At 36.0% G+C, this 27,976-nt stretch overlaps 2 protein-coding genes across 2 annotated transcripts; both read right to left on the bottom strand.

The window, feature by feature from the left end:
• Positions 1-147: 147 nt before the first annotated feature.
• LOC106175251 (sodium-dependent glucose transporter 1A) lies at positions 148-7,568 on the bottom strand. Its single transcript, XM_013557161.3, has 4 exons — positions 7,312-7,568; positions 3,271-3,622; positions 2,103-2,394; positions 148-1,778 (listed from the first exon to the last, which is right to left on the bottom strand). Exons 2-4 carry the CDS (start codon positions 3,592-3,594, stop codon positions 595-597), a joined length of 1,800 nt encoding a protein of 599 aa, XP_013412615.2. The 5' UTR covers positions 3,595-3,622; positions 7,312-7,568; the 3' UTR covers positions 148-594.
• A 1,479-nt stretch (positions 7,569-9,047) lies between these two features.
• LOC106175292 (band 7 protein AGAP004871) lies at positions 9,048-27,550 on the bottom strand. Its single transcript, XM_013557232.3, has 8 exons — positions 27,332-27,550; positions 25,713-25,819; positions 23,981-24,053; positions 20,583-20,665; positions 14,726-14,929; positions 11,895-11,950; positions 11,376-11,454; positions 9,048-10,908 (listed from the first exon to the last, which is right to left on the bottom strand). The coding sequence occupies exons 1-8, from the start codon at positions 27,435-27,437 to the stop codon at positions 10,720-10,722; spliced, it is 897 nt and encodes a 298-aa protein (XP_013412686.2). The 5' UTR covers positions 27,438-27,550; the 3' UTR covers positions 9,048-10,719.
• Between the last annotated feature and the right edge of the window lie 426 nt (positions 27,551-27,976).

Below are 27,976 nucleotides of genomic sequence, written 5' to 3'. Positions count from 1 at the left end.
TTTTGGACCGTTTTGCATTGTTATCTAGTGTGCCATAATGAACGTCGTTTTATAATGATTCTAGATTCAGTAACCAACAAGGGAGACAGTCGCGATCGGGCACTCTGTTGAAAAGTAGGCCTAGATAGTAATGACTTTGAAATCATGCAAGGTGCACCTGTTTAATTAAAAATATGCGGAGGCTTTATGTAGTTCTAGGCTTTTGGCACGCACAGAAAGTCAAATTACATTACATCAGCAGAATGAATTTGTTCGTAGCATTTGATAATGACGGGAGGCTATATAGTCGACTATATAGAAGGGGTCACATGTAAGGACGTGTTTTGACCCCAAACGCCATTCCCCAAACACCAGTGTATTCTTTACACAACAAATCATTCTCATTTCATTCTTATTTGTTTCTGATACAGAAAAAATGCATTCATATTGGAATGATCATATGTGACTTCTTAAAATATTGAAACAGTAGTTCCAAAAAGTGAATAAAAACAACTTAAATATATCTCAATAATACAATAGTACAAGCCAACATAAATATTAAACGGGCCTAATTCTAGTAACACCAAACAAGTTCACAGAAAACATAATTTAACTTCAAACTTGTGTAACACGCATGTAGCAGTCCAGTTCATCTTCAATTTCAGGTTGGCCTAACGAGGTCTTTTCGCTAATCTCCTCGACCACGGGACGTTTCTTGAACCTTGACCCCTGTCGCCTAGCGACGAGATTCAAACACAGAAATGTTACTATTACGCATGCGGCGTCAATGACAATAACGAAAGTGAAACTGTCCAATCCATATTGTTGGAAAACCATTCCAGTCACCCACTGATATATAAACCCCCCGCAGGAACTTCCCATTAGTACAATTGATACGGCCACGCCGGTCATTTCCAAATACACGTTGGCCCAATTCATCCCACCTGGGAAATATGGTCCAGTAATTAATCCAAGGAGACAAATCATAACCCAGACCACCGTTTTGTTCGAACAAGCCTCAGTGCTAAGGACGATTCCCGCGGTTAGATGGATAATCATTTGAACTGACAGCGTGTAGAGTGGTTTGACCCAATTGGAAAGGACGATCCCCAAAGCCCGACCCCCGGTGAAAAATCCCCAATAAACAGACATCAGCAGCGTTGCTTCATCAACCTCCATGTGGACGCGACCTTCAGAGACAAACGCGAATATAAATTTATCCAGCACCCACTCTCCTCCCACCAAATGAATAAAGAAGAAAAACATGATGATAAACATGAGAAAGCCAAATTTTGTATTCCCTTGTGCACATGTACCAGGATTTAGAATCGAGCGCAAATCTTTCCCGCGTGTAGATTTTTGTTCTTTGTGAATATCCAATGGTCTCTTTGATGTTGCGCATTGAGCAAAAATGAGTAAAATTGTGCATACAACGGATAATGCCCCACCCACAGCATACGCATATTCTATTGTAGAATCGTCACCTGGCATCATTTTTGTGCTCAAGTCCATCTCGCCATCTGTCATATTATGGAACCCTGCTATGGCGTACCCAGAGGAAATATCTGTACGGTTCCCCAGATACGAGGACACCATCGGTACCGAGATGTTGCCTGAATAACTTCCAACTTCGAACTCACTGGTTTTGTTCTTTCGTTTAGATGCGTGAACATGTGTCCCGAGGAAAGGTCTCAGTAGCTGGGGACCACATATTGCGCCCCCACCGAAAGCAAGGTGCGCTGCATAGATAGAAGGCGATGCATTCTTTCCCCAGAGTTGGAAAATGAGTTTAGCAGAGCCTGAAAAGACAGTAACTCCATTATCAAGGTTTGTCTTTTCACTTCAAATATGTTTTCAATTTTTTAGCTAAAATTAATGACATCATATATACCGGTACCTTTGGTCAAACAGTTTGCTTCATAGATTACAACTAAACATGTTTTTTTTTACAACAAAACTGGAAAAGAAAAAATATATTTATCTCCACAAATACTTCTGATGCATACTTGTATTACATGTCCATGTCTCATCAACAAAGCCGTGTTTCTACGGAGGCATACTGTCACACAACATCAGTTCCGTAGAACGCAATTTGAAATTTTACTTATATTCTTGGAGCTAACCTGCTCCAAGCAAGCCTTCACATAGTCCCTGGACTACAAACATCACCAACATGGCCCATATCCATGGACAAAGGGGAATGGCCGTTGTTCCAATTGCCTCCAAAGTCATGGCTAGGGCTAGGAGGGCGTACACGTGCCTTTCAAATCGGTCGCATACGTAACCGCCGCCAGCGGCACCAATGAACAACCCAGCTCCTCGTCCAACCAGAGCGCGAGAAATCTCTTCCCAGTTGCTGTTCGTGCGCATGCGCAAGTCTGGGAGTGATGCCCCTGTGAAGGATGTACTTATTCCCTGGCAAAATAAATGTGTCTTTCTCAAAAAATTTCAAACAACCAAAACTTTGACCTAGAAAAATGAACGATGTTTGTTTTAGTTCATTTATGGCGTCACATTAAAAATAGTCACTTACATGTCAGTACACTATAGTTATGTGAAAATGAATTACAAATTGACGCATTACCATTAATCACATTAATATTCCCTTAACCACCAAGTTATGACCTATACAAACACGATCTGCACGTATAAACCTGTTTTCGAGTTCTTAATTACAATTTTAACCGCCACGAGAATGATTCACCAGTCTCCAGCCTTGCTTTTATATCATCACTGTATGTCATTTAGTGAGCACAACCACGTAATAACACTTAAATTACAGATAATATTACGACATACTCCCCATAAGAGCTATTTGAGAGTAATGAACAAACCTTAGATACACTTCCATTAGAGCTATGCACATTTCACAAAAGATCCCCAAGTTAAAAACTGGTCTTCAGCGTAGTTTGTTTATACCTATGTCATCATTACTACTGTAGTACTACTATACGGTCCCTTAAAAAAACAACTTTCACACGAACCAAAAATACCTTTTACCCATGTGCAACATGTTTTATTAATGAGCACAATTGGTTTTCTTTAATTTTTATTTAATTTTTATCGACAGATCATATCTATTTTCATTTTTACTCTTACTTTATAAACATGAAAATAAATGAATTATGATTTTTATTATTATGAGTATTACTATAATTTAAGGTGGAGAATCTTATTCATTTTAGCCTGGAACAAATCGGTGGTAGGTCCACTTCTTAGTTTTAGTTGAATAGTCCCAATATCCTATTATGATCCCACATACTAATGCTTAAAGATAGGCATCGCACTTACCACACAAAAATATGCAAAGACCAAGAGGGATTGCATGGCCATTAGGTACTTCATTGGAGCCGGTCTTTTAGCGACCTCGTATTCCCCCGCCTTGCCATTCATAGTGCTGTCTGAAGCGCCTAGAAGAGGATCGCCTGCTTCTATTTTCGCTGTATCTTTTTCTTTTTCCTTTGTCGTCAAATCGGGATTCTTGTCTTCCTTCTCTTTGACCATTTTGCAGTTGACGTCTTCGAGTGGAACTTTGTCTTTGATGTCAACGCTGTTGTTTTTATTAATTTCCTTGTTGTGCTGAGCATCACTTGTTTCGTTGTTAGGAAGATCCATTTTATCCCGTGTCTGTTTTTACAATGCACTGGAAAATAAACTACTTTTTAGGACTACAAAAACAGGAGTATATAATTAGAATCAAATAAAAACACGTCAGTTCGTTATCAATTTTTATATTAATTGTAGAGTAAGAAAAATAAAAAGCACCATTAAATAAAGCCTGGTTTGTCATGAATATATACAATATTGTTCATCCACCTGCTCTGCAACAAAGTGAAATACAGGAAGGGGAATATATTTTAAAAAATCACCCTCGTATTGAATAACATGCAGTCCTTGTTATGAGTTAAGGAAGACTTGTTTCCAATGACCTTCATTGTAAAAAGCACAATGCGGCATCCTGAAGATTTTAAGTATGTGCTGCAGGATGCACTTCTCAAAACATCTCTCTGCTAGTTTTTTTTTTTTCTTAGAAAACAAAGCTAAAACTATGAAAGAGCTTCCTCATGCTTAATACAGAAACATATAATTTCCTCTCTCACCTCGACTACTAGAGAAACGAACTTGTAACTGTCCAACGGGATGCTTATCTCGTTCTTTGACCTTAAAACTTCGCCCTTGGGTCAAATAGTGATTTATCTGACATCGGCTTTTTCAACTCCAACATCTGAGTGATTTTGAAGTTCAAAAGATTTGCTTATAGTATAAGGTTGACATAAGACGACACGATAACACTAAAAATGTAAATACACAGAGACTGATAAAGCAAATTAGACCAGAAAGTCAATACAATATCGGTTGACTCCACCAGTATTCTTCTAATGAGAACTTACAGAATCTAGTTTTTATATGTTTACAATTCGTCTTCTTTCGCTATTCTTTTAACCTTAAACAAGGCAAGCTGATTTGTAAACGCGTCGATGGATGTACGTATGTAGTGGGTTTGTTAACGGCTTTATATAGAGGACAGGGCTATGTTCAATTTGGACAGGAAAGAATATGTTTCTTAACTTTCCAAAGGCATACAATTTTATCACTGTATCAGTAAAATGATAACTTATTTTTTAAACACTGAGAATAAAATGCCAATCATTTATTGGGATACAAATTTGCAATTAACATTCAATGTTTATACTTCATCAGAAGAACACGACATGTTGCATCATTCAAGATCAAGATAATATGTCGTAAAATCTTTGCCTTTGCCACTGGGCATTCCATTGGTCGCTTCATATAAGTCCAGGAAGTCGAAATTCAGTTGTAGCTCTAACCTCTTGAATGTTTTTTCGGACCAAGCCCACTCTCTCCATGGATAGACAAATATCAAATATCACTCAATCATGTATTTTTAACATTAGAAAAATCGGTGCCGTCGGGACCAGAAATCGAAGGGGGGGGGGGGGGGGGGGGGGGGGGGGGGGGCTCCCCTCTAAATCCACCACTGCCTATCCAAGTTTACCAGGCTTAGCTAAGCCCCCTAAAATTCATCCTTTTTATAGTGAAAAAAATCCGTCTCAGCTATATGAAAAATCTTCATGTCATTCTTCACAGCTACTAAGGACTAAAAAAATTCTCGTACCTCCTTTCATTGAAGGTAAAAACCATAGCTAAGAGAGACCAGCAGCAAAGGTGGGTTTAGTTGTATGTTTCTTATGCACTTTTCACGCAAAAGACACGACATCATATTTTTCATTTTGTTGCTAGGATATCGTGTAGTGACCAATAGTAGGCCTAGTACAACACGAACACAAACTACTCTTGATTCTGGCAACAGTATTTCAATCGAATTAAGATGTCAATTTAAAAACGAAACATGGGCAACACGTGCTTTAGTTCGCAACACGTGATGATGATTCAAATTGGCCACACACATTATACTAGACTATTAATATTACTTTTCAAAAACCCCGTGACACCATCAAATACTTTTTGGATACGGCCTATAGATAACCAAAATCACTGTGTTTTGTCACGTTGGTAACGTGTTGGGATCACTCTGGATTCACGTGCATATGACACCAAGAGACTCCGCTCAGGTCGAAAACATATGACATGAAATCCTAATGTCCTTAACAGAGATCTACATGACTTTTTTTCGAAAATTGTCATTTGTCCATTGCGATTTTATCGTACACAGTTGCCAACTTTTTAAATACATCCATTGTCATGCACCCCCCCCCCCCAAACACACACGCTCGCGCGCACACACACGCACACACACACACACACACACACACACACGCCAGACTTGATGATATCTGAGGAGTTCCACAGCACTAGTTGCAATGAATGGGCTTTTGCCTGTTTTTGCTCAGTTCGTTTTGAGCGCGGGTTTTAAAGCCGAGTCTACTGCCATTATAATTGACTCTGAATTAGATTTGGCTTAGATCCTAAAAGTATTTGTCACCAAACTTCCACACCACGTGAGGACGCAGCGTAGGAATAAATAGGTCTCCTCGTGATCACAAACAAAGGGTAAAAAGTTGACATATCGCTATGTGCTTGAATATTGATTTTTGAATAAAAATACACATGAATAGTGCGATCTTTCCCACCATTTTGAATTGAAACACACAAACACACGCACATAAGTGAGTTACATGGTACACGTTGCTGAATTTTAAAAACAATTTAAAAAGGTTATCCTTTGCCTACTTTATCCATGTATTTCGGGTTTACGAAATAAAATCAATATTGTATATTTCAGCAATTCTAATTGCAAGAGATGACTGCTGTTTAATGCAGAACACGGTGTTGATCTTTCTTGCGCTTGTTCACGATTTTCTCGGAAAGAATCTGTAATATACTACTTATACTTGTGTTTATGTATCGATCTATCGCTCAGTATGGCATCATATCGAAAATTCTTGGTGGAATAACTTATCTGGGTTACGAGAGTCTAGACTCAATGCAAATACAGGTGAGTGTATTTATTATATGTCTCCCTTAACCTGACATACACTGGTACCCAGTAACTCTGTGAAAAATTATGGCCTAGACTGCGTATTTTACACCCTCGGTTTACATACGTATACATGACCCACTTCTTGTACCTTAAATGTAAAAGAGAAATCAATAAACTATTCCTTAGATTTTCTAGCATGCCTGATAAAGCAGCGAGCATTTCAACGGTCTGTACGGTGTACCTATAAACGCCAAAAGGCACGGACCGCTCGTGGGGCTATATACACAAGGTACCGGCTGGACCAAACGTCCGGGAGTGTATTATAACATAAGTCTATATTATGACACAGGCATAGATGAGGACAAGTCTGACAACTGGGTCGCTTGGGTAGACGGTCATAAAATATTTGGCATTGAATGACTAATCATGCAGCACTCCATCTTCAACTGCTGACGGGGTTGTTTGCTCCCCAGAGGTTGGTGAGCATAATATGTACTCGACATACGGTGAGCAAAATGAAGATAATCAGACGTACGTACATGACAGTTGTAATGTATGAATAAAAAATTAGTACATACTTCAAACATGGCAATGTATATCAGAAAATGATATAAAATTTTCACAATGTCAAGTACAGATGAAGTGAACGTAATCTGAGGTCAGTGACTACATTTCTTATCTAATTGATTGTGATAAGCTTACATAAGGGTGCAGTACTAACCGTCCTTTTTCAACAGATATATAACCTATGTTGGCCCTTCAATCGATAATATTAAAAATCTATAATAAGCGCATGTGCACGGTCAATGTGCAGTATTGAACACATATTGAAAGCACACATCAAGATAAACGTTAAGTTAACACCTTACCTTGTCCCCTTCGTTATAGAGACGGCGTTGCTCAAACCAACGTACAGTGCTCACACCCGGGATCAAACGCAGCTTCAGTTGACCTGCACGAGAAACTCTGGGTCTCAGCTGTCAGCCACCAACAAATGCACGAAAACAACTTCTTATTTAATGCATCCAGAATAATTGAGATCCGGTTTAAACCAGAATGCATGCATGCTTAGAGGTTGCATTGCAAACTGCCAAGTGACTGTAAGGTCAAAGTTGAATGTGGCATTACTAAGAGAAGGTGTATTTAAAGAAACGTCTCGGTGAAACCAGTGAGTGTGACAAATGCATTAGGAAATGATGCGGGCTATCCGCCACTAGCACTCCTCATATGATAATGGTTTCCTATAATATAAAGTACTGTAGCACTTAAGTAAATATTTGAAATTATAGGCCGCGTTCAGATTCAAATATCGAATCAGCTGGATCGATCCAATTCTGCAGAGGATTCTGGCTAAACTGCATTTAGTGTAATCAGCCTAATTGTCTGACAGACCTCCTGAATTAGGTAGGGGTAATTAACATTCGTGTGGACTCGGCTTAATGACCCCCTAGCAGCTCGACATTTCAGCTGATTAGTGATAGGACATAGGGAGAATCCACCTTAGAGTTGGATCGATCCAGCCAGTACGATGGATTTATCTGAACGCTCCCTATACAGATAGGAGTGCACTAGTTAGGCCGATTATTCGGATAATGGCAACTAGAGTTCTATAGAGCACACATAGCGTTTTTTTAAAGTGGCCGAAGAGTTGGTTAAAGAGGAGTGAAAGGGAAGCAAAATTTAATATTTATTTTATTAACGTTGAAATAAGTCTATATTTATAATAGTTTTATCACTGCAAGTTTGACACAATCTTGTGTAAACAAAATTTTTCTTGATACTTAGTTAGTCCTGTATTTGACATCGGCGACCTGCACAAGCTTTTGAACAGAGCTGACATAGTGGGCCATTGAAAACATACGTGTAACTAGACAGCAAAGCTGGGAAACATACAGACACCAAGCAGCAATAAATAAATAATAAAAATATTAATTATAATAAAGAATAAAATAAATAAAAAACAAAAGAAGATAAATAAACAATGCAGCAATGTCTACAAATGAAAAGTAAATATAAAAATACAAATAAAAAATAATAACTTCTATTTAACGAAAGATGGCAAACGTTTGAATTTTTTTTAATTAAAAAAAAATTAAAAATGTCAACCTCAGTAACAAGTACGGTCCGTCTAAAAGAGGTAAATGTTTTTCACTCTTCACGGGCTCTTTAGCTTTTTTTTACCAATCATCATTACACAATAATGACAGTGCTAACCCATAAGTATGGTCTTCAAAATTGTTTAAAAGGTTGAATCCAGTACTTTCTTTTTTGAAAGATTGGGAGCAAGTTTTGATATATGTGTGTGTGTGTGTGTGCGTTTTTTTTTTCTTTCTTTTTTTTACCATACCCTGGCTCCCAGTTGTCTTTAAGGGCAAAATCATCTATGATTATCAATCACTCACCCGACTGCCAGCCATTTTAGAAGGTTACTGGGTATCTAGGAAAACAAAATAACCTTTGGCTAGAACGACACTGGTAGTTGTGTACCATCTGTCTTAGGGCATGTTCCTGCTATCTATCATTGAGAGAGGAGGGGGATTGTCTTGTGTAGATGGAAAAGTAAATCAACACAAGTCACTCATTCAGTAAGATTACAAACAACATCTTCTTTCAAAATTTTATTGACTAACTACAAATTTAATTAGAAAGAGTAATTCTTCTCAAAGTTTACAAACATTAGCAAGTTACAAATAAAAATACTTCCACAACAAAATTCCGAGTAATAAGTTCCTGAATTCATTAATGGACATTACAGATAGCTCCCTTAACTTGGTTATATATCCTGTAAAATATAACTGCTGGATTGCCCCTGTTGTACAAGTATGATATGCTACAAAAAAGTCCAGGGTCTCTACATGATATATGACATAAAAGTTAACCCTTCCTGCTTAGGTAAAAAGTATAATCACTGCCTTGGAATACCTCTGCTAGGGGCTACCTGGATGCTGAGTGTATCGTACAGACATGTGCACAGAATTAACTAGATTAATATCTTAGAATATTTACTGAAAAGAACCTTTCTGTGACCCCTAGCAGAGGGTAGTGTTCTAATACTGCGATATTTTCTAAATGGTTCTGGTTAGTCATATTGTTGAAACAATCCATTTTGTAGATGTTGAACTGTATGGATAGAGAAAGGTACAAAAAATTTTAATGTAAGAAACTTGGCTGAAACATGTCATGTGGACAGAAAGACCCGTATTAAAAAAGTACTAAAGAGACAACAGCTAAGAGTAAGGGCGTATTCCCAGAGCTTTTAGATCGATCTATCCCCACGGGGAGTTTCACTAGATTACTGTCAGATAATCCGGCTTAAATATCTGTCCCGCCGGCGCCTACTACAAGCTGTAAGGGGGTAATTAACTTTCATGCCCGCTCGCCTGACAACTATCTAGCGTGAACCCCCGGGGAGTAAAAGTAGATCGATCTAATCTCTGGGAATGGGGTCTAAAATCTCACTGAATTATCTACACATTACTCACATAATAATCACCCATAAAATGATACAATACAATTATTCAAAATATTTACAAAAAAATTAATATTTTACAACATGCATTTTGCTAATTGCAATGACACAAAATCTGGCCTAAGAAAATGTAATCAATTATTTGTCAGATCTTGATTCACTTCATTGGTCAAGAAAATGTCATGCCAGTATTTCATCAGTTTTGTGGATCATCTACCCTTCCCAGGCTGCTTACTAAAGTAATCGCCTCTTCATTGTCTTTATGCACAATGTGGAACATTTTACTGCTACTGGCTAACATAATTACATTTTGTGACACATTCAAAAACACTTGTAGCAAAAAAACTCAAAAGGTGCACAATGTGAAGAATCAAAATATTCTACAATGTAAAAGTAGTTTGCACTAGAAATCACAGTACAGAGCAACAATGCATCATTGTGGTGTGTGTGTGTGTGTGTGTGTGTGTGTGTGTGTGTGTGTGTATTTGCATTTCAAAATAAAGTCATCCAAAATGACAGTCTTAATTTTCCGAATGTCATATAGAATGTCATATTTAATTAACTATTTCTGGTAATTAAACATCCTCCCTCTGTCCCCTTACAAAGTACAAATGTACATGTGAGATATAAAACATTGAGAGAGATATATAATATTCACTACATCAATTAAAATTAAACAGAGAGAAAATGCTCTTAGACTACTAAAAATACCTTTTGGAACTATTTAAGAGAGGCCTAGTTTTATATAAACGTGTTGTTTAAAGCATGGGTCTTGCTCTCTGAATTTTCCCTTTGATTACCATCCCCATTATTTCTTTATTAACCCTGACAGCATGTCAACAGGCAGAGGGAAAATAATTGTCGAATTTTTCTCAGCAGAAATGCTGTTCAGGGTCTGAAGATAGCGCAGCTGGAGGGCAGATGGCGACTCTGCGATAACGTCGGCAGCCTCCTTCAAGGCACGAGCAGCTTTCTGTTCTCCCTCTGCAGCGATAACCTGAAGAATCAAGAAATGCTATGTGAAGATTTGCCACTGTAACAACAGAATTGTTCTGTTGAGAAAGCATTTTTTTTTCTTTTTGCTTCCTTAAGGTTGTTGTTGGACATGGCAAACAATAACCCACGGACAGCCCTATGAACAAGAGGATAATTGCACTAGCATTTCATTTACACGCTTGCTTGTACTTTCGTAAACTTTGATGCATTCATCCTATTGTTTGAAGCACCAGCTGGGGGATAAGTCAGCAGCATACAGTGGATGACAAGTAGTTGTAACAAGTATAAAAAGCTGGCAGTACCATTTTACAAAATAACACAGAAAAAATGTGTATTTCACAGTAAACATTATGCATATCTGCAGATTTTCTACATCAAAAATTTTGTCTCATCCTAAACAAATGAAGGAATTGACTTTAAAAAAATCAAAAGTGTACAACTTCAACCAAATCTATATGATCTCTTCACCTTGGCTCTAGCTTCTCTTGCAGCTTCAGCCTCGGCAGCCATTGCCCTCTGCAGCTGGATGGGTAGACGACAGTCCTTCCTGTAAACAAGTATTGGAAAATTAATTTCAAAACTGAACATTTACCAAAAATAATTTTATAAGCAAAGACCTTCAATGATACTTTCTGAATTAGCTTTCACTATTCATGGCAGCATTCTCAATAATAATAATCATAACAGCCATACATTTAGGGACTGTTTAATTTGGCCATACAAAGAATTATAGACCAACATATTTATATTTCAATATTGCTGAATTAAGTTTGGTAATGCGGTAGGTGTGACAGTTGAGACAGTTTTACAATGTGATATTCAACTTGCCTAGAAACAATTTGAATTTCATCTCCAAAAACCAGTGATTTAGAATTTATAATGTGCTATCTAGAGAAGAGATTGGTGGTGGTGGTGCGGGGGGAGGGATGAATCTAAAATATAAGCCAATGTATTTCAAGGCAGATCCATACTGAAAAGACTACTTACACCTCCACTCTCTCCACCTTGATGCCCCATGGATCTGTAGCCTCATCCAGGCCAGACTGAAAATAGAATACATTCATTTTTGACTCAGCACATATACATATTAAGCATCTCCAAATAATTTATTTCACAATATTGCAAAGTACAATGTTCTATGGCACACTGAATGTGGCAGTTGAGACACAACTATTTCTGCATAAAATTGCAGTGAACTGATAAAGAAAATTGGAATTGGTTCAATTATCACCAGTATTTTTGTCAGCTGTCCACATGTGAAAATCTAACTTCTTTTATGTAGATTGCATATACTTATTCCACATCACAAAGACATTCGCATTATGTCATGTAATAAAATTTTAAGTACCACGCTGACAATTTTTCAAAGACTTTCCCACATCTCAGCTGTATTGATCCTGCAAACGTTTCACGACAGCCACAAGGAATATTTCAAGCTTGGGTTAATTTGTGTTTATGTCTTCCTTAAAATGTCAGTGAAACCTTTCTGACATACCCCGTCTTTCAGAGAAAATGAAGCAGAAACCTAACTAAAAGAATCTTATGCCTGATGTCAGTTTCCAGAAATTTCTGAATTCCAGGATGCTTTTCGCCTTTTCTAATTTCCAGTAATTTCTGTATTTCCGGATGTTTTTCCCACATTTCTAAGATGAACTTCACTATTCAAAAGAATATAATGCTTACTTTTATCTTTGACATTCATGGTCTAACCAGAGCATCCATTAAATGCAAAACATTTTTGCGAAGCATAAAAGATATCATTACTACAAGCCGAATTTAATTCTCATTTAAAACCATATATAGCAATATGCAGCACTGCTATGGCTGATCTCATTACACATACATGTGGCTTGTATTTTCTTGTGTTAGTTTAAAAGGTATACTATGAATTAAGATGAAATTGTGTGGACAAAAATGCACAAAACGCCATCATGATGATGATTTACAGAAAACCATCTTCCAGGGTAAAATTCACCAAAGGATTCCATTAATTAAAAGAAAAAAAATGTGGCAAACACTACTCTGGTCTGTGTTCAAAAAGAGCCACTCAGGTCTGTCATCCGTTCATAAGATATACAGAACTTTTAGGACCATGTTATACTGGAGCCCTAGGACATCAAATATATAAAACATTCCAGGGTGTGTCTTGAATATTTCAAATGCATTGACAAAACTCATGCATTGAACATAAGATATACTGACCAATAAATCAATATTTATATTTGTCTCCTTAAACTGATGTACATAGTACATGATCAGGAGGGAAGGGGAGATTATAGTACTTTGGGAAGTATACCAAAAATTACTATGATTAACATGATTAAAACACAAATTTTATGGCTTTATTCATCAAACTTTGTCTTCCTTTTCTCACAAATAAACTACTGACACAAATGGAAAGGATATTTTCATTCGAGTTCAAAACTTCATCATTTTTCCCTGTCTTCACAACTGCCCCATCTTCCACTGAGATATGTTGTACACAAATGTACAGAAAGATTAAGTTCCCCAAATCTTGGTAACATCAACTATTATGTATTCCCTCAGAATTTAAACAAGTTCTTCCAGGAAGATTGATTTTGTCCCATCTCAGCAATTGCTCTCTTTAGAGGGGATGGGGCATGAGGTTCATCTTTTAATACTGTGTTGTGATAGCTTACTCTCTGGCCGTATATGGAAAAGCAATTATATTCTTACAGATGTAGCAAACATTTACAGGATACTAGGGTTATTAATTTATTTTTTTAAGTTATTTCCTCCTTGTGTTATATTTTATTTCCAAGCTGCATGAATTATCTCCCCATCTTGGTAATGCCAGAGTGCCTAACCATCACCAGTGCATTGAAAATAATGATGTTGCAATCCCTTGCGGAATGAAAGAGCACAGATCAATGACTAAGTACAATTATTCAACACCAGAAATAACACTCCTAGGGCCGGTTGCGTCCAAATGAGACCCACTGCAAATACATTTGAATTTCACAGCCAAAACATAACTGCCACCACAAATAAGACCGTTGCTATCATACAAGAAGAGAAAACTGAGATTTTCATTGTACAGCAGAAATTGATAATTTTTTGTGTGATGCAATCAAGTTATGTATGTTATGTTAATCAGTCTGTTTAATAGTCTAAGCCATTCACGCCTGTGACAAATTGAAAAACTGCCCTAATTGCATTAAAACCCAGTGGAAAGTGATGATGCTCATGCCAACAAAAATATTTAAAGCAGGGGCTCTCAACACATCAGTCTCAACTGAAACCATTTAGTTTAAAATTTGTGAGCAGGTAACACAGTCTGTGGTTTTACCACTGGCCCCAAGCCAAGTGCCAGTAAGACTGAAACTGGAACAGGTACTTGCTGCGATAGAGCACTCTACACCTTGTTTAGTATTAGACAGTTATGTCTTGATGCATTCTCTGAAGCCTCAGATCTATCTGATCATCTTGATATACACATTAACACGCCAGATTGTAATCAAGCTGGTGATATTAGCCCCAAACATTTAGTTCACTTCCCTTTGAAGCCAAAAGTGGCCAGTAATTGAACAAATTTACAAAAATTTGCTGTTCCAGTGGGTTCCCATGCCTAGATGGATCCAGATGGATCAATCTAATTCCCTGGGGAGTCTTACTAAATTGCTATCAACTTAACCCGCTTAAATATCTGTCACACCTACTGAATCAGATAAAGATAATTACCCCCAACAGCTTTACTAGGCGTGACAGACATTTAAGCCTGTTAAGTTGCAATAAAGTGAGACTCCCCAGGGAGATGGATTGATCTAAATATCTGTGGGAATGGTCCCTAACCCTACCTGCATTGTAGAAGATATAGCCTCTCTGTCGGAGAGAATCTCGGCCAGGTTCTTGGTTCCCAGGACATTCCTGAGGCTAGTCTGAGCCAAGAGTTTGGTGGAACCATGAGCATCCTCCACGTTGGCTACGGAGATGGTGGCATTCTGGATACGGTAATACACCACAGCATCTACAGAGATTGTTACGCTGTCCTTGGTCAAAATCTGAAATTATATGCATATATATGTGAAAATCTGTTAATCTTATTTTATATCAAGTATATGAGCATAAGGTCACATTGTGAAAAGCATTGAATAGTATCTTTGAAGAAGTCAGATAGGGCCTGTATTTTGATATTAGAAATGAGCATGTCTTTTAATAAACATGACTACTGTGTTTTTTTATGTAATAACATAATAAAATTGGTGAAGACAAAAATAAAAAATATATTTATACTGATATATTATACTTATTGACTTTCAGAGAAAACCCTAAATTAATGATAAAATAACAGATATAAAAATATTTGCTGACATCAACACAATTAATTTTTTTTTAATTTTTAGTTAACTTCTTAAGAATTTTGTTTAAGAAACCACTTATGTTGTGAAAACAAATAATCAAATTTCGCATACATCTACCATTTCTTTTTATAATCTGATGTTTTACTTTTAGTCAATAACATCTTACTTGCACCTTGGCAATATTTCCCAATATTAATAGATGCAGTAGTATAGTGCTTACAATACTTATGAGACAGCGAATAGCTTAAAGGAGAAGCTTCAATGTCGATAATAACCTTTCGATATCAATAAACAACTTCTTTAAATGCCAGTCTTAGGATAACAGTGAGCACATGGATCTGTTAATGAGCACCTGTAGATGTTTATTACAGACACATGCATTTCACGTGTTCTTTCACTGGCAGAGATCCACCTTTTCCATTATCTTTTCAAGGAAACTGCTATCCAGACATGGATTTCCTTAGAGAACAAACCAACGACCAGAAAACCAATGTATGCCAGTCTGTAGTGTGAAAGAGATGGGTTTTATGACAGAATTCTGCATGTAATAGTAGATTCTTCTAAAAGTCTCCCTGTGCATAAAGAGGGGAAATTGTATAATCATCAGGAAACGAGGTGTAGTCAAATGACAGAAAGGATGATAATTTAGATAAAGTAGCTGACTAATGTTCACAAATGTTCAAAGCCTAAATATACAGTACTATACTACAGCTCTGAGGGCTCAAAGGCACAGTAAGGCCTTTGAGAGATAGCCTGTTAATGAGTAAAACCCCCCAGTAGGATATATATAACTACATGCTTGAACTTCTAAAAATGTACCTGTACAGACTGTGAGCTAAGTATGGGTTCATTCCCAATAAAACTATTGTCCTATGTTGATAGATCTAAATCTGTGGGGACTCTCGCTGAATGCTATCACATTAAGAGATGAACACTCGTCTATTCTTTCCAATGTACTCATATAATCATCAATTTTTATGTATTTTATTCAATGCCGCGAGGAAGTGTGTTAATATGTTAATGTGACTGCATTCAGCAAGAGTCCCCATGGAGATAGAACAATAGTTTTATAGGAAATGAGCCATATGTTGTTTATGTTGTCCCTAAGACATGCTTACTATACACTACAGACCAGCAGAACAAAACTACAGTCACACAGAGATAAAGCCAGGCTAAAAAACACAGATGACACTATTAGAGAGAGAGAGAGAGGTATGCAAACTAGTAATACACTTTCCTTTGGTATATGGTGCACACCAACTATGTAGGATGGAGATTAAATTCAGATCTAGAGCCTACAGAAAGTTAAAAACACATTCTCAACCCCCACCCCCCCAAAAAATTGAGACCACTGGATTTTCCTTACACAATGGACCAAAGGTACATAGAGCGCATTCTCAACGAATTAAGCCAGGCTTTACAAAGCCGGTGACCTAAAAATGGCGGACGTACATGAAAGAAAAACCGCCTAATCTTTTAATACTCTCTCCGCCTCTCACACGCCTCCCCACACGTCGTCCCTGCGGGGTACAGTAATTAAATTTCGGCTCCGAACATTAATATTTCTGGTGATATTATATCTCTGGTGATATTATCTCCGTAGATAGTCGATTCATTGCTGCTCTACGGGCCAAATTATTCCTTTTTCGTCTCTGTTTTCAAAGATAATAGAACAGAAGAGCTTTTTTCCTTTGATCGCCTTCAGCCGCCATGCTTTCTTCACCACGAGTTTAACTGATGAGCATGCGCACTTAATATTTCTCAGGTAGCTTCCGCATGGCGAACGGAGATGCGATTTAATTACTGTACCCCGTAGGGACGACGTGTGGGGAGGCGGAGAGACTATTAAAAGATTAGGCGGTTTTTCTTTCATGTACGTCCGCCATTTTTAGGTCACCGGCTTTGTAAAGCCTGGCTTAATTCGTTGAGAATGCGCTCATAGACACAATGAAAGTATGCAAAAGCTATAAAGTGTTTTATATCTGCAAATTATTCTTCACTATAGTGAATTTCATTGCTTTATACATTTCATAATTATAGCTGAAACAATCAGCAATCAGTCAGTTTGTATTAAGGCTGTCTAGGTTTCAGGAAGTTCAACTCAGATAAGCAACATAAAATATATATATAATGCATTATTTACTACAGATAATATGAAGTATGCATTGTCAAGGCTCAAGGATATTTTTTGCCTCTGTTTCAAATATTCAAGTTTATCAAAGAAGGCTGATAATGCTTATCTTTTCTGCAAAATTGTTTTCAGATTTTAGTAGCCATAAACCCACATAAATCCATTTGTAACATTTTGTATTGGGTCATTCTTGTTGTACCCATCATGCACATACATGAACAAGAATCATTCAACCCTGTGCCATTTCAATGCAATATCCATCACAAAACCAAAAATATGGCACACCACAGCTCAAAACGATGCAGTTCTCTTGATGCATATATATATATATATATATATATATATATATATATATATATATATATATATATATATATATATTTCCATCCCAAAAATAAAATAAATAAATAATAAGTAAATGGTACCTAAACACAAGTTTTTTTACATTTACTTTAAAGCACCTGAAAACTTGCTGGGCAATTAATATGTTCAGCAGCTGCAAAATGTACACCATACATATCGCAACAGATGTTTATTTTCCTAATTCAGAATTGATCCTGAGATACTAAATATTTAAATCCCATGGATGGATTTGCAGACACTGGTAAGTAAAAATCAAAGTCTATGTACTCTGTTCTATGCCTTTTGTGTAATCAGGCGTTCTCTAATCTAACAAGCTATATTATTACACCTGACTAGAAATGATGCCATCTATGTAAGGCAGCTGAAGGAAGTGTTAGTGTGAGGTGTAAACATATACTATGGAAATCAACCGAGAAAGCTGTTAACGAGGTTGTCAGCATTGCGTGATGCTATACAGACATGAAAATGTGTGAGAATCCATTTACCATGGATTTTGCTTTTTTAGCAATGTGTGAAAGTCTATCCACTAGGAATGCGGTCTTGGATAGCAATACAAAAGTGACACCCAAAACACAGTGGATCCAAAAAGCTGTGTAACAGACTGTTATTTAACAGAACTGAAAACAAAACAACCAGAAAATATATTCATGGATAAATTGTTTTGTTTTTTTTGTTTTTTTTTTCACTCTATTTCTGACCCATTCTCCTCCAAATTAAATCTTGCTTGATTTTACTCAAAGTCACAAGACTTTGGGCTGTCCCTGAAGACTTTCCAAAACATTGCAAGGTGCAAATGCTAAATAGTAATAAATAGATGACACCATTTTATTAAACTTCCCATTTATCCCATCACCGGTGCTTTCACAGCAAGGGCCAAACATCGTATGTTCTGACAACACTGTTGTTTCTGTAAAAATTCTAAAAATTCTTTCTTAGTTGAATAAACTAGAGGTCTGCTGCACTGCTGTCCATGTATTTGGGGAAAGCCTTGACTAAAAGGGGCTTTGGGTTAAAAAATACATCATCCATTTCAAAACATGTCTATTACTGTCCTAACGTGACTGAGTGAAAGGAAATATAAATGACCCGTTCAATACCAATACAGCTGCCTGTATTCAGCTACGGGAACCAGGGTGGGTTGCCATGGCAGCAAGACAATACAATCCATCCGAGCAGAAACATGAAGACTTATTATTACCCAAAGTAAAATCAATGAGCTATAGTATCTACTTCAATACTTCTACATTTTTCGTAAAGTGGCATAATAAACAGCTCTGAGGATGTTTGATGTTTTGAGGAATCTCTACCTGTTCATTATCCACTATCTTCTGCAGATTAAGCAATACAATGTTGTCCATTTCCATATGAACTCGTATAACCACCAGATCACTAAGCTATGTTATATATGGCCATGAAAAATCAATATACAACAAAAGTTTTATGCAGCTTAATTGTTGGGCAATTTGCAGTTACCTATCAATATTAGCTCTTTGCATTTGCATTGAATTCCACTTCCAACCAGCAGGTATCCATAGCTATGACATTTCTCCCACCCTTTTTATCCACTTGATATAGATTGACTAATAGACATGCTGTGTTTATAAGTAAAATGCTAATAGACCAAGAGGCTGGTTCTGTCTCATCAAAAAGTTGGTCCATTAGCATAAAATTTTCAATCCTGAGTAAAATTCAATTAAAATGAGTCTTAAACCACAAGCTTTCTAACTGCAATGTTGCCTTTGCTGTAATCCACTTAAATTTCAGAAACTAAAAAAAAATAATAAAATTTAATCACTGTGTATAGTGCCACATAACAGCATGCTTTATTTCCAATTTTTAATGATAATTATGCCCCTTATATAATTTTTCTTTTCTCATATGTATTTAGCTGATGTTCAAAATATTTAAAACCCAAAGTGGCTAAATTTGTATATGTACAGTATTCAAGCTGCAGGTTTATCCCATATTAACTAATCAGTGCTGGCAAACTAGAGTGCCTCAAAAGTTACACCAGCTAAATTTACTCAGACATTCACTCAATAATTTTAAAGCATAGATCTATACAGGGCTTCAATCCCATACCAAATATGATGGATATGGAAAAAAAATCATGTTCTGCATTAAGGAATGGTAGATGATGGTATAAATTGCACTAAATCCATTATTTCTACATTAACTGTTCCACTGCAAAAACTGATTGCTTTACAGAATGGCAATATGACTTCTGACTATATTTTCACACAAGCTCTACATGAAGAAATAAATCAAAATAATACACATATAAAATCCCACATTTCAGACTTCATAGCATCATGAAATATAACCGAGTTCATTTGATATTTTGTGGTCTGTGTGCAAACATACCTTAATGAATGATAGATACTCATAGTGCTGAATTAAGCAGTTTAAAAATTATATCTAGATCATTTCAAACATGTTCTTGCGTACAGACCTGCCTGCTGACAGTATGTACAGAACTTGCTGTGTCTGTACATAAAAAGTGGTGACAACATTTTGGTGCACTGAACAGCAAATTTGGCCAGAAGAGGGCAGATGCTTGTCTTTTTTTAAAGCTTACACAAACAAAGCACACAGAGAGAGAGAGAGAGAGAGAGAGAGAGAGAGAGAGAGAGAGAGAGAGAGAGAGAGAGAGAGAGAGGTCTGGTGGACTGACTATGACACCATGATAAATATGGAAAAGTCACAACGGTAATACAATCGTTTTAAAGCAGGTGAATGTTTGGAATGCTGCTGTGGGGATGTAAACATAGTATATTATCAACTCCCTTTTTTGATATAGTTTATAGAGATCTTTGTACTCAGATCAGGTCTAGGATGCAGACTGTCTTGAAAATTTACCTCCTGTGGTGGCACATCGAAGGACACAGTTCTAAGATCCACTTTGGTGTAATCCTCAATACAAGGCAGCACGAAAAACATTCCTGCAAGTAAAAATTACATATCAAATTAATAAATGAAGGCCTTAACCTTTTACTTGTGTTTTTCTTTAAATCACCACTGTGTTCAAAATATGTTACGGTACATAAGTAGCAATTATTCATCATTTGTAGCAATAAATTAAACTGCACATCATGGTAACACAAAGCTGGCTGTTATATAATAATAATAATAATAATAATATATTTATTTCAAGTCTAAAATCCATAAAATGTTCAATAGACTGTACAACATAAAATACAAAGAAGTTTATAGATAAAAATGGTTAAGATATATTTTATATAAATAAGAGCTAAACTAACTTAATTAATTGTAATAAACAGTAATTAAAAGTAAAAAATCCAAGGTTTCTTTAAAATTATAAAATTTAAGATTCATGAATAAAATGTCTTAAAAATATGAGTTTTTAATTCCTTTTTAAAAGATTCTTGTGATTCTATTTGTCTAATAAAAATTGGCAACTTATTCCACTCTACTGGTGCAGCTACACAAAATGATATGTCACCATATGATTTTAACCTTGATTTTGGAACTTTCAGTAAAAGTTTGTCACCAGACCTCAGAGATCTTTGAGGGCTATAATGTTTGACTAAATCAGTTATATATGGTGGAGCTAGATTATAAAAAGCAGCATGTGTAAAAACTAAAACCTTAAATAAAATTCTGGCCCTAACTGGTAACCAGTGCAGATGCTTTAAAATTGGAGTGATATGGCAATCCCTAGGCTGTAGCATTAAAAGCCGTGCTGATATATTCTGGATGCGTTGTAATCTTTTGATCTTATCATCTGGACATCCATAAAATATAGAATTGCAATAGTCTAGCCTGGAAGTTACCAATGAGTGTATAACAGTAGCAGCAGCAGATTGATTCAGATGTTTCCTTATGGTACCAATATTCCGAATGTTGAATAAACAAGACCTTGTGATGTTGGAGATCTGTTTGTCCATTGAAAGTGTAGAATCAAAGTATACTCCTAAATTTTTTACATGGGGGGAGGAAAATGCCATACTAGCTCCAATTTTAAGTTGCAAGTTATGAGCAAGGCCCTTGTTGTGGGGTTGAGTAATGACTAAAAATTCTGTTTTTCCATCATTTATCTTCAATTTGTTTGAAATGAGCCAACCTCTGAGGTCTGATATGCAATCAACAATTGTGTTCACAGACAATGCTGGATCATGGATGTTACAAGATGTGTACAACTGGGTATCATCGGCATAAAAGTGGTAACCTATCTTATGATAACGCAGAATTGCTCCAAGGGGTAAGGTGTAAACACAAAACTTAAGCGGGCCAAGCACGCTCCCCTGAGGAACACCAAATAAAAGCTGTGAGAGTTCAGAAAGCACACCATTTATATTAACTTGATGCATTCTCCCAACAAGATAGGATCGTAAAAGATCTAAGGCCTTATCTCTAACCCCTACACTCTGCTCTAGAAATGTCAATAAAATATTATGGTCTACTGTGTCAAACGCAGCAGACAAATCTAACAGTACCAATAACATAGCAATTTGTTTGTCAACACCACTTAACAAATCATTTTTAATTCTCAAAAGTGCAGATTCTGTGCTATGATTGAATTTGTAGGCTGACTGCATTTCCTCAACAAGATTGTTTGCTTCTAAATGCTTAAATAGTCTAACTGCTATAACCCTTTCTACTACCTTAGATAAAAATGACAAATTGGAAACAGGACGATTCAATATAATGATCTGTGCATGTTATCCAAACCCTGCAGCAAAGTGTGATTCTTTGGAAATAACAAAACGGAAAATCATTTTTTTTTTTCAAAATTTCACTGTAGCATTTAATATTCTTGATGATGAAAAATGAAAAGGGGCAACAAATACACAGGCATTTTTGGGACGAAAGCATACTTTTCAGTTTTTCTTCAATGTTTTCCTATAACTTGAAAATATAACCTAATATAGTTGAATGAAATGAATCTTAACATTTTGCGCATGTCTAGATACAGAAGTCATGTCTCTAAAAGGTACAAAATGCAGTAAATTACAAAAAATAGACTTCAATAAACCACAATATCAAAAGGTTGGAAAGCATACACTGTGTACCTAATAGGAATTTAATGGTCAGAAAAAAGTTAACAAATGGTCAACATGGTATAAAGAATGCCTCGAGAAAATCCACTTTTGACGAATGCTGACATAAAAAGTATGTTCAGTTTAGAGGGTAATTTTATTCTATTATGCTGTAGTACATATACAGATAAGCATAGGGATCGCTGCACATCACAGTTTACACGTTTTACCTGTTTGAGCTTCTAGAAAGAAAAAAAAAGCTTTTAGAATAGTGATTTTGGTAAGGCTAATTATTTCCCCTTCCATCTATAACACAATGTCAATGTCTAATGAACTTCGAGAGAATTCTTATATGAATTATTTTTTCTGTATTAAAGTGCTATGCATTTATCTGTATCTTAAACCATGGATCGAGCAAAAACAACAGACTGCCCATTCTATATTCATTGAAGTGGCATGGATACAGAATAGAGCACAGTGGCATGCAGACTGTCGTTTTCTGGTCAAACCATAGTTGAAGTCAGATAGAGCACTTGTTGCTATGCTTTACGAGAATAAGTGGAGATATTCAGGCTCCTGGGCCACTGAAAACCGACCTAGGGCCATTGAATCGCTGAGGTCACTGGCCCAAGAGCAAGTAAAATGTCATGTGCCAAATAATCTTTGCAATATTTACCAATATCGGGGGGCCAGTATTGAAAAAAGTTAGTGTCAAGCCCTGATAATTATCACCTCTATTTTGCATGTATATCTATTTCATCTACCTGTAGGTAACTCATCAATTTTACTTTAAGTATGGAAAAAATGTAACTACTTATGTCTATTTGTCTACAAATTGGCTTTAGTGTACAAAATAATTCCAAAGAAAAACTACAGAAAACATGTAACCTAAATTCATATATAGACTTATTTGTGTCATAATCTGTATTTAAATAGATATTTTATATAATACTGTAACATCTTCAGGTTATGACTATGGTGCTTAAAATAAAAGGGGGGGAAACGGCTGCAGCTTTAACCTCACCATGTATCCATATACACTATAGGAACAGTCCAAACCAATAAGTCTTGTTTTCAGGGGTAGCACTTACACTAAACAAAAAGGGCTCGATTTGACTTGTTTTAGTCAAATTATAACCATTTGGATAACAAATTGATAAAAAAAATGATTTGGCTAAGTGAAAAAAAATTGCTAGCGCTACCCCTGTGCTTTACCCTTGCATTCACCCCAAGTTCAATCTCATATAGCTTTCTTACCTGGTCCTTTGGCACCTCCTCCCACCAGGCGACCCAGGCGAAATATTACAGCTCTTTCATATTCCTGAACAACCTACAGATGATAGAAAATGAATTTAAGGAAGTAATGATGAAAGAAGAGAATGGGGATAATATGTACACATTTATGTATAGAAATAATGACTGGCAAAGTAACATCAGACACAGGCAGATGTGAGAGGTGTTTATTTTGGTCCTTATTGCAAATACCAGCACAGTGCTAACTTCATGATATGTTTAAGAGATAACAACTCTGTATGATATCCATATTTCACGATAAAACATTGTAAAGAACTCCTATGATAGAAATGTAATAAATTCTATTTTACCAACAAAATGGCAGTTATCACAATAAATCTGAAAACCGTGGTTGCCAATGGACCACAAAACCTTCAAAAATTGCCATCTTCTGTAATAATCTCTAGAGGTTATTACAATAAAGCAAACTTTTAAGATAAAAAAAAAGGAATTTACTTTGAATGTTGGAATGGCTTCTTTAACCATTGGGGAAAATTATCCTTTACCCCAGGAAAATATTTTTGGTTGAAATTATGATACTATATTGCATGCCATTTAAGATATAAAAAATCGCAAACAAATTTAAAATTCATCATTTGTAGATATAGAATAGAATAGTCTTTAATTTTGTAGTAATGTGACAAGTCTGGAAAACTGCTTAAGTATGTCCCACAATACTATAAACATTTAAGTAAATCAATTATTGATCATACATTTAGATCTTTTCTTTTCTTTATGTAGAGAAAATATTGATAAAAAGACTAATGAGATGAGTGTTTAAGCACCTAGTGATGGTCATACGGTCAGCCTTCTCATACTTTGTAAACAGAGTTGCTCATTTAACCTCTAGTAGTAAGCACGTTTGACCATAGCTACCAACAAACAAAACAAAGTCCAGCCAGTAACAGTTTTTGACCGGCGAAACTCTCACCTATCAATAAAAGTCAAATAAAGATCCTTTTCAGATGAGGTATTTCCATTAGAACATATGACCACCTATTGTAGTGTATAGTGTTTGCTTGACTGTGCTGTGCTTATATAATGGATTTGGAGTGGGGATTTCAACATTAGGTCACTGTTAAGTACATACATCATGGGCTTGTGTTCGATAAAGAGAATTTTTTGTTAAAATCTAGCTTGAAAGTTTTTTGTTATACTTTGACTGACTTCAAGTCCGAAAATCCATACTTGTACTTCGCAATTTTGGCTTACACAATTTAAAATGCCACGATAAAAAATGGATTTTCTTGTCACTTAGAAACTAAACCAGATCTGGCTAACAGTGGAATAGTGGGTAAACTTCCAGTCAGTACACTTTTCACACAGGGTGCTACACAGTGAAAAAACAGTGCCCCTATTACCTTGACAAGAAAAATTTGAATCTCAAAATAGTGATCATAGTCTTTAAGTACCAAGTAAATGGAAGTCAACATTTTTCTTTTGAATCAGAATCACATACAGTTTCTTTTAACGATCCAATTTTGCAATTTTGTTTATTCCTTACATTTTATGAACTTGAACATTATTATATAATTTGATTGATATCATTACTCATAGAAATTGAAGATTTAACTACATCTATATTTTTGGAACAGTGTGTGTGCGTGTGTGCGCATGCGTGTGTGTGTGTTGGGGGTGTGGTCCTCCGTTCAATCATCAATCATCAGCCAGTGTTTCTTATAAAAAAAATCCTCACCTTCACACAGGAACAAAGAGAAAATGGAAATGTGCAGACAACCAGCACCCATGATATGAACACAAGTATTGAACCACAGCAGCCTATGTCCTCCTCAACTTCTTGTCCTAAGATAAATTGATGAAAAAATTGTGAAACAAAAATGTTTACCACATATTTACATAGAAATTCACTCACTAGCAATGAAAGGGATGATACAAGTTAAAATATCAAATGACACTTCATTTTTTTAATTTAATGTTTTTAATTGAAAAGATAGCAATAACAAATAAATAAAATAAAATAAAAATAAAAAAATCAAATGAAAATAAAATAAGTAATAGATTAATAAAATTTAAAGTGTCAAAGGTGGCAGTGCCAAAATCTTTGTACTTCTAAATATTGACAATTGCATGTTTGCATGTTATCATAAACTAGTATTACAAATATTCTTAACCTTTAATTCTTCTTTTCTGGCCACAAGACTATTTTTCACTTATAATAACAAATACCATGCTGTTATCCTACATCAACCTACAAGTTATTACTTATTTAAAGAGTACTAATAAAATTCTGTTGGACTGATATTGTTTTTTATCTTTGAGTGTGTGGGTGTGGAGAGAAGGGGGTCATGTTTTATAGATATCACCTGTGGAAATATTTTTTTCTGGTTAAATGGGTAGAAGTATTTTCGATCATATAAATCAAATACATGATTAATGACAATTGCTCTGTATTGTTGGTTGATATTACACAATCTGGACTTAATAACATTATAGTGCCTATTGCAAAAGAGACCTCTTTATCTTATCAAAAAACCTGGGAACGTCGATGACTATTTCACAATCATAAATGCTAGGCTTTACTGGTCACAAGATTATTTCTCACTCATAGTTACAAATACATCCCATTTTGTCAACCTACAAGTTACTACTAATCTAAAAAGTACTCATAAAATATGATTAGATTGATTATTTTCTTTGAGTGTGTGTGGGAGGGAGGGGGGTCATGTTTTTTAGATATCACCTGTGAAAATAATTTTTCTGGTTAAATTGGTAAAGTATTTTGGGTGAAATAAATTAATCAGTTGATAGTTAATATGATTAATAACAATTGCTCTGTATTGTTGGTTGATATTACGAAACCTGGACTTCAGTTAAAATACAGTCTCTATTGCAAAAGAGACCTCTTTCTCTCATCAAAAGTCTGGGAACGTCGATGACTATTTCGCAATCATTAATGCTAAGCTGATCAATTATGCATAACGGGCTCGAAATTTGGCTCGTTCCATCAAAACAGTGTTCCAGAGCAGTGCGTGCATCTCCCCCGCCACACACACAATATATTTAAACAAAACAGAAAAAGACATACACATACTTTTTTTTTAATAATGATTATAGCATTCAATCCTTTTTAAAACAGAGAGAGCAGAGCATTTTAAGACTGTCGGTGAACTCGCGTCATTTGAGGTTTGCATTCAAGAGATAATCCTCAAACACCGCCTAGCGACGACGCCCTTCTTTCTCCTATAAGCCACAGTCTCTGGAGCTTGTAAAACAACAAAAGACGAGTTCGCAGTTTGTATAGGTGTATATTTATCGAGGGTTATTTTATCAAGTGACCACAGACACAGTACTAACCTCCAATAATCGTAACTTGGTCTTTAACTTCCCCGCGACTCCCGTAACTCGCCATTAGGTTCTGTGTATCTGGTTCCGGTGTAACTCTGTTACTGCCTACAGACATGTACTGTACGAAATGATAAGATCACGGTGACCTTATTTCCAAATTTGTTTTGACCAGATATCGTACACCAACACCTATTATGTTATGCCCGAATGCGCAGAATGTATTTTGTGTCGCTAGCTATATCATGTGACTTAAATAATTTGGGAACAGCCAATCAGAATACAATGCGGTAGTTGTGACAGCAATGTGGAGGTGCCGTGCTGCGGTTACCAGTTTTTCTCATTTATTTATTAGGACTCAGTATGGATCTATGGCTATTGACTCCTAGTTTATATGTATATTTCATTTAAGTATATTTTGTTTAACTTGTCAGAGTAAAAAGAAAAACTATGCACAATCAGGTCGATTTTGTAAAAATTGTAATGGAATTCATAAAACATTAAATCTAGACCCAAACTTTGTTATTTATAAGAAAATCTAGACAGGCCAAAGGCAAGAAACGGTGATAAATGTTAATAAAAACCATGAAAATTTTACAAATTGCTCTTGGGCGATAAACTTCAAATGCCCAGATTAATGTCCAGTTGACACTGGAT

This window comes from Lingula anatina, chromosome 3, assembly GCF_051362555.1.
Source record: "Lingula anatina isolate TDL-2025a chromosome 3, LinAna3.0, whole genome shotgun sequence".
NCBI lineage: Eukaryota > Metazoa > Brachiopoda > Lingulata > Lingulida > Lingulidae > Lingula > Lingula anatina.
Note: the sequence above shows the minus strand (reverse complement) of the source record. Positions and strands in the feature narration are given on the sequence as shown.

Coding starts and splice junctions, on each gene's coding strand:
- LOC106175251 (XM_013557161.3), bottom strand. CDS start 3,594: ATGGATCTTCCTAACAACGAAACAAGTGATGCTCAGCACAACAAGGAA. Junction 2,395..3,270: donor TCTTTGCATATTTTTGTGTG/GTAAGTGCGATG, acceptor TTATTTTGCCAG/GGAATAAGTACATCCTTCAC. Junction 1,779..2,102: donor TGAAGGCTTGCTTGGAGCAG/GTTAGCTCCAAG, acceptor CTGTCTTTTCAG/GCTCTGCTAAACTCATTTTC.
- LOC106175292 (XM_013557232.3), bottom strand. CDS start 27,437: ATGTCTGTAGGCAGTAACAGAGTTACACCGGAACCAGATACACAGAAC. Junction 11,951..14,725: donor CTATATCTTCTACAATGCAG/GTAGGGTTAGGG, acceptor TTCTATTTTCAG/TCTGGCCTGGATGAGGCTAC. Junction 11,455..11,894: donor AAGGTGGAGAGAGTGGAGGT/GTAAGTAGTCTT, acceptor ACTTGTTTACAG/GAAGGACTGTCGTCTACCCA.